This window comes from Salminus brasiliensis, chromosome 13 (genome assembly GCF_030463535.1).
Source record: "Salminus brasiliensis chromosome 13, fSalBra1.hap2, whole genome shotgun sequence".
In the NCBI taxonomy this organism is placed as follows: Eukaryota; Metazoa; Chordata; class Actinopteri; order Characiformes; family Bryconidae; genus Salminus; species Salminus brasiliensis.
Window position 1 is genome coordinate 24,031,974 of NC_132890.1, and position 12,857 is coordinate 24,044,830.

At 41.2% G+C, this 12,857-nt stretch overlaps 1 protein-coding gene across 2 annotated transcripts in view; it reads right to left on the reverse strand.

The window, feature by feature from the left end:
• Nucleotides 1–8,929: 8,929 nt before the first annotated feature.
• Nucleotides 8,930–12,857, reverse strand: part of large2 (LARGE xylosyl- and glucuronyltransferase 2) — an 89,185-nt gene continuing 85,257 nt past the window's right edge. For both annotated transcript variants that reach the window (XM_072695572.1, XM_072695573.1), the window contains 2 exons: nt 12,388–12,583; nt 8,930–11,575 (listed from right to left, as the gene is read on the reverse strand). In XM_072695572.1, the coding sequence (XP_072551673.1) occupies nt 11,378–11,575; nt 12,388–12,583 (394 nt within the window). In that variant the 3' untranslated portion in view covers nt 8,930–11,377. The remainder of the gene's footprint in view (nt 11,576–12,387; nt 12,584–12,857) is intronic.

Consider the following 12,857-nt stretch of genomic DNA (forward strand, 5'->3'; position numbering starts at 1 on the left):
CCGCCTCTCTAGTTTACATTTTTTAAGCTCAGAGCAGCAGTTATTTACTGTTTTTAGGATTCAGCCTTTGCAAAAAAAAAGGTCATCACTGAAAATCTGCTTCTCAGACTATCATTATTATTATTATTATTATTATTAGAACTAATCACTATTAATCACTGTAAGCTCACTAGGCAGAGTGTTTGACTACACTACTTATAACAGTGAGAAAAACAGAAGATTAAACGCTAGTCTTACCAGACTGTTAAATTCAGTACAGCCCCTCAGCGTATCTGATAGAGCCTCCTTGACTACACACATCTCTGATACACCTCTGACACTTATTTAACAGGACAGATAACAACAGTAATCTGGGCTACATAAAGGTAGAGTCGAAGAAGACATTTGACTGTTTTGTTAAACATCACGATGCAGTAGAAACATCAGAACTCATTCGCTCAAACCCTTGGGACCAAAGACTGAACTTGAGGTGCGAGAGAGAGGCGTGCGACTGTGTTAAAGGTTATTTGTCAGTCCCGTTCATCACATTAACTAGTTGAATAGTTTCACGAACAATTATACTGGAAACCGAATCTCAGCTCTGTTCACACAAACTGAAGCTTTTGTCAGGCCCTCGTTCATTGTTGTTCGTGTTTGCTCACAGTTCACTCATGGTTCATGTGTTTCACCTGGGACTGGGAGTACTTAAGAAGTACTACTACCATCATGCTTTGCCGTGAATTGACTCTCTTGTAATATAAGTAAAGCTCTGTGAGTCCTCATGCGGTTCTGGTGTATTCAGGTCGGCTAGTGTTTTGGTTCATGTTCAAGAGTGATTTTCAGGCATGCAAGGTACGTTTGCTTCCTGCTCAGTTCACAAGGCGACCCCAGTTCTAGGCAGTTCTCTGCAAGGTTAGGTTAGGTTGGCCTTGTTCTTTGTTCTGGCTGCTGGTTCCCCAGCAGCAGCTACACTACCCTTCGTTCTGTTATTTACCACGTTGCCCAAGCACGGCTTGTGGCTTTCTGTTTGGTCCCCTCTTTGTTTATCCCTCTAGTTTATCTCCTACTTAGCTCCCTGCTCCTCACAATCCCAGGTTTGTTGTGTTGCCATCTGGTTTTGTCACGTTTGTATTCTGTTTGCTGTTTTACCCACAAACGCTGCACATCACGTTTCGTATTCCTTGGTTTTGTGTTTGGTTTCGGTTAATAAATTACCTTGCTTTGATTCTGTCTCTGCAAGTGTTCATCCTTTCAGGTCAGGCCTCACACGTCATGACAGCTTTCACAACAACACACAGATGCTTTAAAAAAATCTATATACGTACAGTAATTAAGTAAGTACTTACACTTCTTATGGTGATGCACTGGTTTTGGATGTGCTGTTTAGTGTAGTAGTGTGCCATCTGAGACACAGCCTTTGTGTTGGGCAGCACATAGCAGCAGGGGTGCTGCCAGGGATTTTGGACCCCATGAACAGATGTAACACTGCAACTGACATTGCTGCCAAAATAATAACAGGCCCTCAGTATCGCAAACCCCCCACTTACGGCGCCCCCCACACAGTGCTCCTGCATAGCATCAATGGTCTCCAGAATTCTCAGTAGTACTGGGTACCTAGTCTGAGGGGGGTAGGTTGATGATACTAATGAATCCCACTAAGTAGGTACCCAACATAAGCCTTTTTCATTTCAGCTAACCAATATACTGGATGATATAACATTTGTGCTCTATATTGTATGTACTATTTTGTGTGCGGTTATTGAGATGCTGTTGGTTGTATGAGACATACGGTCATTCATATGGACTGTAATGATATCTGGGAGATAGTATTAAGCTTTTCAATTTTCTTCAATCAGCTGAAAAATCTGTCTTAATTTCTGGCCAATTTTCTCTATTTGGAAAAGGAATTGGGCTTTTTAGCCAGTGCATAGTTGGCTCTGAAAGTCCTGCTCATCACACAAACCAGCTTTTATTGACATTTTTAAGTTCTTCCACTTCCTTCTTTAGGAAAGATGGGGTTCTTCCTTGTAACTTAGGCGCACAAGTCCTAGAAAATAATATATATTTAGTTATATGTTAAATATTTCTACAAAATGACTGAACTACCATCTGTACAAACCAGGCCTATCATACCAAGCCCAACTGTCCCCAGTGCTCCTTTAAAGTCAGAGTCTACTGTAAATCCATCTGTAATCCTCTAGATTAAAAATGGGTGGTTTAGGACTCTGTTGTTCTAAATATTAGGGGCATTATTAAGCATGGAAAATATGATCATCTTAAAATATTGGTTGAAAATGTACAATTTCTAATTTTGTTTTTTTTTTTTTGTCTGAAACTTAGTTTGAGATTTTGAGTGATTCTGAGGTAGCCTTCAGATGACCACAACCTCTTAGAATAGCTGTCTACACTAAAATAAAATATAGGTGATGCATTTGATGTACAAATTCTTTACTAATTTAACCCCTAAACCAGGTTCATGATTCAGTTAATAATCCTAAAGCGAAAAATGGAGTGCAGTGCTGCAAGGTTCAATTTTAGGGCCTATTAAAGTGATGCCCATTGTAATAGTAATAAAGTAAGGGTATGCATACAAGGTTTGAAGGGTTTAAGGGGTTAATAGGTCTTCATATGGTTCTTTATTGTTTGTCTATGACAGTTATTTATATTATTTTTAACATTGCATGTAAGAGCTTTTTTCGTATTTGCACTGTTATTAATTGCACTATTGATTTTATGTCCCTGAAAGTGTCTACTATACAAAATAATTGTTATTGTCGGGAGGAGTGTTGACCTCCTTCTGCTCCCTCCTCAGCTATTAATGAATCAGCTGCTCTTTTAGCTCTGTATAAAAAAATCAGTTATTATTCTAGATAATTTCAGCTTAAATTGCTGGTAGCTTACTAGGGTTCGATTCCAAAGCACACCACTCCACACCAATAAGAGTCCTTGGGTAAGACTACTAACTCTACATTCTTCTACCTGAGTGACATAAATATAATGTATATGTGTGTATATAGCAAAATATAACTATATTAAAATTAAAAATTCTGTGGCAGTTTTCATTTTTCACAGAGAATGATTGACCTAACCAGAGCAAACTTTAGTCTAAGTCACTCTAAGTCATCACTGATTGGTCTAATTTTAACAAACAGAATATAGAGAAAATCACTGACTCAGGAGTATTTGAGTTTGGTTTTAGTGATCGTTCCCCAATAGCTTCTGTCAGAAGCACTGGGATAAGAAAAACTGTGTCCACATTAAGTGATTAGAAGGAATTTTGAACATTTTAATGAGCAGGCCTTTTTCAATGATCTTCACTACACTGCTAAAATTCCTGATGTTGAATTAGCCTTTGACCATTTTGTAAATCTTTCAATTTAGCACTCAGTGAGCATGACCACTTTAGACATGCTGAATACGAAATAGGTTCTGTTCCTGTTTCTCAGCTGCGATAATAATATTGCTGCTCTTCTTGTTTAGTGCTTCCTGTTTTTTCCCTGCTATTTTAACCAGTTTGCATTGCTTTGCATGGAGCTACCGATTAGTAATACTTAGATGTAATAAAAGTCACAAAGCATAAGGGGTTAACTACCTCCAGCCATCTATTGCAATACCAACTGCTGCTGCCATGTAAATGTATATACAAATATACACCGATTAGAGTAGGTCTCTCTTGTATCGCCACAGCAGATCTAACTATTTAAGTCATGGACTCTGAAGTTGTCCTGAAGACATCTTGTGGCATCTGGCATCAAGACATTAGCATCAGTAGTGAGGTGGGGCCCATGACCCTGTCACTGTTTCACCGGTTGTCTTTCTTGGGGCACTTTTGGTAAGTACTGACAACTGCATACCATAAAACCTCACAAGACCACCTTGATGTTTGAAGATGATATGACATCACAGTTTGACTCTTGCCAAAGTGGCTCAGAGTCTTACACTTGACCATTTTTCTTGCCTTTAACACATCACTGTTAAAAACGGACTGTTTACTTGCTCTCTTATACATCCCATCCCTTGTCAGATGCCACTGTAGATGGAGATAATCAGTGTTTTTTTACTTCACCTGACCAGGCACTAATGTTTTGGATGATCGATGTAAATACATGGTGCAGCTCAGTGGCACAGCAGGTAGCATGTGTGCCGTACAGCCCCAGGGGCCTGTTTGGTGTGTTCTCCCGATGTTTGCATGGGTTTCCTTCAGGTACTCCAGTTTCTAGAGCTGCTAAATTGCCCCTAGGTGTGAATGGGTTTGTGTGGTGTGTGGCGATGGACTGGCGCCCAATCCAGGGAGTATTCCTGCCCAGTGCTAGTGGCTTTACCTGCAGCTTCAAATATGGATTGTATGGGCCTGTTTTTTTTTAACTGTGCTTTCTCTCTGTCTCTTTCTCTTTCTCTCTCTGCTGTATTGTTGACTGATATGAGGGAAATTGTTTACATGTATACAGAAATGTGCTGTTTGTCCTATGCAGGTGTTTACAAACATTTTGGTTACCTGCCATGTTGTGCCCACTTCCTGAAAAAAATGGACGAGTCCAGGCCATTTCAGACTCTGTCTTGGCTCGTCCCATGCTGTGAATTGATGCTAGAACATCATATCTCCACTCTGAGCACTTAGAGCTATTGTGATTTCTGTATAACCCTGGCTCAAATACAGATATCCACTATTGAGATTGGCTTGTATTTATTTGTACTGTAAAATGACTGAATTCAGAATATGGTCTATTAGATGGCACTGAAAAGAAACCTACACTATATGGCCAAAAGTTTGCTCATAGTTTTTTCATTGCTCCAGAGAATGCAGTTTCACTGCTCCACAGATTAATGCTGACTTAATACTCTTCTAGTAGGCAACATTTGGCATGGTGATCCTAGGCTCATGTGCAGTTGCTCCAGAGCATCGCATTACTGAACCTGAGAATGGCTTATATACATTTGTACTGTTAGATGACTGAAATCAGAATATGGTCCACTTAAAAACATTGCAAAGAAGCCTACACAATATGTCCAAAAGTTTATAGACACACTTACACTTAATTTCCCATGAAGTCAAGGGAGTTTGATATGAAGTTTGTCCTCATTTGCTGCACTAACAGCCTCTACTACTTTGGAAAGGCTTTAGGCTTTAGTTGTTGGAACATTGTAAGGATTTGATTGCATTGAACAAGAAGAACATCAGTAAGGACAGGTGCTGATGTTGGATGATTATTTCGTGCAACTCATCCCAAAGGTATTAGACGGAGCTCCATTGATCCGGAGAAGGCTGTTCCACTGCTTCACAGCTAGTAGGCTTCATAGGACATGTTGACTTAGGCTTATGTGCAGTTGCCCTAGAGCATCCCATTAGTGAAACTGAGACTGACGTGTCTGCATTTGTACTTGATAACACTGAAAAGAAACCAACACTACTGGTCCAAAAGTTTGCAGATACATGCTTATACTTCAAGGCCATTTGACAGGGGGTTTGTCCTCCTCTGCTGTAGCCTCTACTCTTCTAAGTAAGTTTTACATTAGATGTTGGACCATTGCTGCAAGCATTTGATAGTATTGAGCCAGAAGAACATCAGATGGTCAGGTCAGGTGAGGTCAGGTGTTAATGTTGATGATAAATCTGGCACTCCAACCCACTGCTGGCATGATGACCTTAGGCCTAGGCCTTGCAATTGCTTCGGACTGTCCCATTATATATAAACTGTGTTTGTAATTGAACTCATCTGTGGCTGAATTTCACGAATTGGAAGAAGTGTCTGGATACTTTTGGATATATGGTGTTGGTGATCTTTCTAAATGTAGTAAAATGTGTTTATGACATGTTGGATTGTGTTTTGTGTTTGATTTAGGCCCTATTTCAGTGAACTCCACGGGTGTTTTATGAACACATCTTCAGTCTCCAGCATTTACAGGTTTCTGGATACATTCGACTCAGCTATCTGTCGTTCAGACAAATTAAATTAGCGCAGAGCATTTATCTGTAGCTGGCAGGGCCCTGAGTCTGTCTGATCAAAAGGCTGGTGTGCCAATTCTCACATAATGCCTCGTCTCACAGTGTCAAATCAAATAAGCTGTTTGAAAAATGCTATAGAGGTTTTAATTATAGTAATGATCTCATCTCGCACATCAGCCAACCTGGCTGTTTCCAAAAGCAGATTAAAAAAATGGATCTCCCTCGCTGATGCTTTCTCGCTCAGAAGGAAGTGCATTGTAATGTACATTCCTGGAAATAGATTGATGAATTAATGTGTACATGAAAACTGTCAGCCGTCTGAACCATAAGCCCACTTTCGGTTCTCTAAACATTTATCAATGGATGGTTTTTCAAATAAATAAGCTTAGAGAAATTAACCTAAAGAACCTTTCTGAAGTTCTACACCAATGACAGGTATGCCCATGGCAGGACCATTTTCTTTTCAGGACTGGGGCTCTGTCCAAAAGGTATTCCGACATTATGCCCAATGATTTCCAGTAGGCTCCAGACTCACCATGATCCTGACCAGGAGGAAGCTACAGGGATGGATGGATGGATAAATATGGTCACCTGAAGAAAGGTCCCAAAGAGGTGATCTACTCCATTGTACTGCACAACTAACCCTTTTTAGAGTATGCAGTATGCAGTCCTTCCTTGATCATATCAAAGCTTTTACACACCACCAACCGCCCATCTCTTTTAACTCAGTCCTCTCAGTACCACATTTTTAAAAATTAGGGGGGTTCAAAGGGTTTTTAGAGTCATGCTGTAGAAGAACCACTTATGGTTCCATCAAGAGCCACGATTGTAATAGAGATGAGTGTGAAGGTTTGAAGTCAATTTATGTAAAGATTCTTTCCCAAGTTAAAGGTTCTTCACACTCATAGATCTTGCATACAATAACTGTTTACAGTAAACACAGTAAAGAGATTTGTGAGCATGAAGAACCTTCAAAAAAACGTTATATGAAGTGACTTTAAGCCCAGAAAGGGTTCTTTAAATTCTCATATTTCTTCACCAGTTCAAGAGAGTAGCTCAACTCATCAGAGGAGGCCTGGCCTTCTAGCTGAAAGCAAAAGCCACCTGATCTCCAGCCCAATCCCCCACACCCCCCCTCCTCCTCACAGTATGCTTTGTTGATGGAATGGTCCGAACTCCAAAGCCTACAGTGTTCTGAACAGAGAGTGCTGGAAAGAGCTGTATGTACAGCATAGATTTTGGGATGCCTTTCCTCACTTAGCATCCCTTTACATGAGAAGGTCTAACCGCAAACACTAAACATTGTTGGGTTGAAAATCATCCTGCAAAACAGTGGTGCATATTTTAAACACAGAAATGTAGGTGATGGCCAACAGGTCGAGACAGTCCCGCATGTGTCCGTCTATCCACACACTGCAGAGAAAGCAGCCTGAATCGTTCATCCCAGTGTGAAATGGACTCCGTGCATCATAATGTCATAAAGATCCACATTAGGCAATTACCCGTGCATTAACCCCCCCAGTGCAGGATGACAGCAGCCCAACACACCCTGCGGGACCTCCACACACGCCGCTGCCCCTTACAGCCACACACTTTAATTCACTTTTAACAGGCGTCGCATCCATTTGGAAAGCAGTACATCAGCTTCTGGCCTCCGCGCTCTCAGCACTCACAGCCATACACACTAATAACCACTCTACACACTACAGTACAGTTCCGGCTGAGGGGATCAGTGTGTGCACAACACCAGCGCTGAGACAATCCCTCCACACATGGTCTTCACTTTTACTGTTTCTGTTTCTGATGTTTATATATGCTTGTGGTGGCTATTAAAGCTACTTAGAATGCAGCATACTGTACCATATATCAATTTATAATGACAATGATGATGATGATTATTATTATTATTATTATTATTATTATTAGAAATAATACCCTGTAGAGAAGTATTGCCAATAGAATAGGGCTCTCTGGAGCAGATCACTATGAACCTATTAGCACCATGCCTAACACCAGATGGGGGCTAGAGGGGTATATTATTATTATTATTATTATTATTATTATTATTACAGCAGGACCAAACAATATTTACAAGATGCAAATATTATTACAATTAAATATCCATCCATCTTCACTATCCGCTACTTCCTGTTTAGGGTTGTGGCACGTGCAGAGCCTACCCAGAAGCACCAAGCACAAGTACAACAAACATAAATGGATAAATATAAATTTTGTAGTAATTCATGGTAGAACAATTTATTTTTAATTTATTTATATTTATATTTAATATTTATTGATATTTAAGATTAAGATTATATTTCAAGATTATTATTTCATTGATATTTCAAGTTTATTATTATTATTGTTATTATTATTAACATTTTATTGTTGTAATACAATTTTTTCTTATACAATATTGTAAATAAATGGTTTATTTACAATAACTCCAGTGCAGTGTGATCAAGCGCTGAGAAACTGTTTATCTGAGTCATTTCCCTTAAAACAAGCAGAGGACAAATTAATTTCCATCCTCTTGACGTAGAGCCTTTCAGCTCGTCTCCGTCTGAGTCAGAAAGATCATTTCAGCCGCTCTCGTCACTTCTGTGTCTCTTTATCTTCCTCCAAGACACAAAGAGACACACTACCGTGCACCCAGACGTTCGATAGGTTTCGATCGGTGGACTCTCGCATCTTTTTAAACCATCAGATTTGGAGCTGTCTAACATTTCTGTCTCTTATCAGTGTGAGGAGGCTGATTAGCATCACAGTGATGTCAGCGATCAAATCTTCTGATCAAGGTTTAATACAGCTATCACTGCTCCTCACACCAGCACTGCTCTGCGAGAGATTAACTGGGAACCGGTCGCTCTGTACCCATTTCTTCCCCTTTCTGTCTTCTTCTGAGCTTATCTTCACATTCAGACTCTCCTCTTCTGAGGCATCTGGCTACTTTGACGCCCGCCGGACCACCAAGCACGGTGAAAAATGACGCAGAGACTTCAGGCAGCCAGTCTTAGAAAAAGGGCAAATTTATTTAAAGCACTTTTGTCCCCTACATAGAAAAATATGATTGATTTGAGTCAACAATAATAAATAGAGTACCTCTTGCGGGCCCCGCTGACGTGTACAGTAGTACAATCAATATCCAGTTCACAATACAGCAAAGGCACAGGCATGTACTGCAGGTTTGTGCAGTCTACGCAGTGGAGGGATGTGAACAATGCAAGACGGATGAACATTAATGACTCAGTGGAACATCCCACATGGTGTCCTAAATTTACTCCTCCAAATACAATGAGGTTAACTGATCCATCCATGATCCGCCCACAGTTGCGTTCTTTCAAAATCAATAGTACATAGCAATATATCTGACCTCGTTAGAATGGAATGGCCAGGCTAGCCTAGCTAACATGTCCAGGTGGGGCCTGTATGGGTAGCTCATCTAAGAACCTGAACGCTTTGTCCTCGTGGGACCCCACATATGGATACCCACCGGGGTTAGTGATGGGAACAGGAGGGGTTGCCTAGATGGCTAGACAGAACTCATGTGAGATCAGGGTGGGCTGTAACAATAGGGCCCATGCCCACCTGGAAGCCACCTAGCACACGTTCCAACAATGTGAGCCCCATATGAGCATGTTGGCTGGGAGGTGACTAGCTTAACCAGCACCAGACCAGCATAAACCAGCAAGAACCACATGGACTTCAGCCTGGAATTCAGTAGCATAGCATTTTAAAAAGGTTTGTCCAATGTATGTCCAGTGACGGGACCAGGAAGGGTTAAACACTAGCCCCATCTGAGTTGTACACTGCACACTGGGTCTTCGATAGGAACCCACGTGGAACCTATCTAGCCAACATGAGCATGTTGGCTGGGCTGTTTATTAGATTGAATGGGATGTCTCAACAGTCTGAAAAACTTGGCCAGTCTGGAAACAGTAACCAGGATGTGGGGCTTACATGGGTGGAACATAGGATAGTTGGATCCCGGATAGGGAGGAGCTCTGAGAGGGTTTGTACATGTTTTGTAACTGTAACCCAGCCCATGCTTAATCCCTCCTGGTCCCATCACTGACCCTGGTGGGCATCCATATCTGAGGCCACCAACATGGAACCCGAGGACAAAACCTTGTTGTTCCCAGCTGGGCTACCCATACAAGCCCCACATGGACCTGTTAGCTGGGTAGCTAGAAAAGAATGTCCCTGTGGGTGAATCCTGAACAGATCAATTGGTACCACTTTGGTGGAGTTATCACAAAAATTGTAGATCTGTGTACCATGTTCTAGACTTTTTGATATAGATATATATTCTTTTGTAGTGAATTAGGTGCTTGCAACACAGTTTGACTGATACAGTAGTTTATCAGATTTCACCAGTAATGAATAAAGCAGTGTAAAATCAACAATTAATTCCAAAAGAGGGCAAAAAGCGGTTCTCCCCTTTGATGGTCCCTAATATGAATATCTAATTATGTAATTATGATGCCCTAAAAGTAGCTATTGTTTTTTAAATCAATATTTCTTAAAATGTATATTTTGGATATTGAATGATCAGAGTGAGTCTGAGGTGAAAGCTGCTGAAATCTAACCACTATGATGCTGGATATGGAATAAGCATGCCATAATATGTGGCAACTTTGTCAAGTGACAGTCATAAATGCAGCAGTAACGCACATCCAGACAACCCATCATGCCTAACAGAAAGCAAATACGCGCCGCATGGTTTTCTTTAGCGTCTGCAGTCGACAAGATATGAGATCTCCTTCAAGCATTCATTCACTCTCAGTCATCTAAGGTACTCTGTTTATGGAAATTAAAAAATAATGTGATTTCCCCCCCATATAGTCTCATAATCAAAACATATACTGTAGGCCAATGTCCATAATTCATTTATCATATTCTTTAAAAACAAAACAAAAAGTCATAAATATCTTAAATATTTGAGGAAATGATAAGGCTTCATTTGTTCCTCTTGTCTCATTGACCTCTTCAGCCTCTGGTCCAGCAGAAGAGGCAGTGCGAAGCTCACTTGTCTTCTCTCCAGCCCAGCTCAATGGACCCACCAGCTTGAACGGGTTCTCATCTTCAGGAGCAAAGCTACCCCATGCCCTGGACTGTTCCGTTTCAGTGGAGAAAAAGCCCTGATTGTCAAAAAAGCCTTGATCATAATCTTTGATGCTTTTAAGCAAGTGGTTGGCCAGACTTCCAACAATACACATACAGTAGACTTCACTTGGGGCCTGCTGAGCAGCAGCTGAAAAGTTTGGTCAAGTATCCTTTGTATGGGATTCTGAGTTTCTGAGGATTCAGAAACAAGGTTTAAAGCTCCAGCCCTCCTGCTCCCAGCAGAGATACAGGTGTGTGTGTGAGAAAAGGCAGTTCTGTAACTTCAGACCTTCAGACATTTTGGACATGTCAGCCTGTCCCAGAGCAGCATGTGGCCAAAAAAAGAGTTTAGATGTTCCTCTGAGCAGTGAGGTACTTCAGAGCAGCAGAACCATACTTTCGAGAAAGGTCTTGATGGAACTCGTCCTTCAGCGTCGTCAAGCAGTACCGGTAGCCTGGGCTGGAGCGGAACTTTGAGATGTCGAAGCTGGGTGCATGGGGCATGTGAATCATGAAGGCGTTTGGTAACACAGTCAGGTCGTACTCCTGCCAAAACATTAAGAGACCATTTAAATGATTGGTGAGGGATAGAACACACTTGCATTTTAAAGGACTACTGCAATCAGTCTCTAACTAACATGGACATTTTTTCAGATGTTTTCCATAGTATATAGGGCAGTTGCTGAATTCTGTCAGTACAGTTACTTTTGCTTTCCCTAAGATCATCTAATACAGTGGTTCCAAACCTTAGTCCCGGAGGACCCCCTGGCCTGCACAGTTTAAGGTTTACCCTGCTCCCAACAAACCTGGTCCAGCTAATCAGCTAATTTACAAGCCCTTACTGAGTTGAAGGTGGCATGTTGGAGCAGGAAACCACTAAACTGTACAGGACAGGGGCTCCTCCAGGACCAGGTTTGGGAAGCACTGCTTCAATGGCAATGCACAGTTAAACACACCTGAGAAAACCCCACCCACACTCAATAGTATTATTAATTCATTTTTGTTGTAGTTACATGGTATTGATATTGGTGGCCTAAAGGTTAGAGAACAAAGCTTGGGACCAGAGGGTTGCAGGTTTAGTTCCCTAGACTAGTAGTATGTGGGGTAGGGGAGTGCAAGAACAGATTCCTCCCTCAATGTTCATGGCTCAAGGTTGCATCCCGGCTGCTGAGTAACCTGTATCCCGGGTGCTGAGATGGCTCTGGGTGTGTGTTCTCACTCACCCCTATTCACTATTGCCACAGATGGGTTAAATGTGAAGGCAGAAATCGGTTTCTATGTGGTAATCCAGTGTTTTACAGATGTGACAGATAGAGATTAGTCTGAGAAGTGCTGGATTATAAAAACTTAAATCTTACCTGTGCATCGAGCTCCATGATATGGGAGACTTTGTTCCAGCCAAAGCCCACAAATCTCTGATCATATTCAGGGCAATCCCTCCTGACTACCACATAGGGCTCAAAATCTGCCTCCCATTCCACCTTGTAGGGTGTAGTGGCCGTCCTCCATTTGGCATAATTGGTTGGTGCATGACCCTTGGTCCAAACATGGTACCTGCCGGTTAAAAAATGTAAAAAGCTGTTTAGTGACCATATCTATTCTGAAAAGTGCTAGGTATAAAATACCCTCAACCAAACTGAACTGCACAATGAAACAGATAATACGTTAAATTATCTATAGTACTGGTCAAAAGTTTTAGAACACCCCCAATTTTTCCAGTTTTTATGGATGCAGTCCAGTGAATAAACTAAAACGGCACTGTCCTCAAATAGTACAAAAGAAAGAAAGCAAGCAAACTGCCAGAGCTTTAAATGGAAAAACTCTTAAA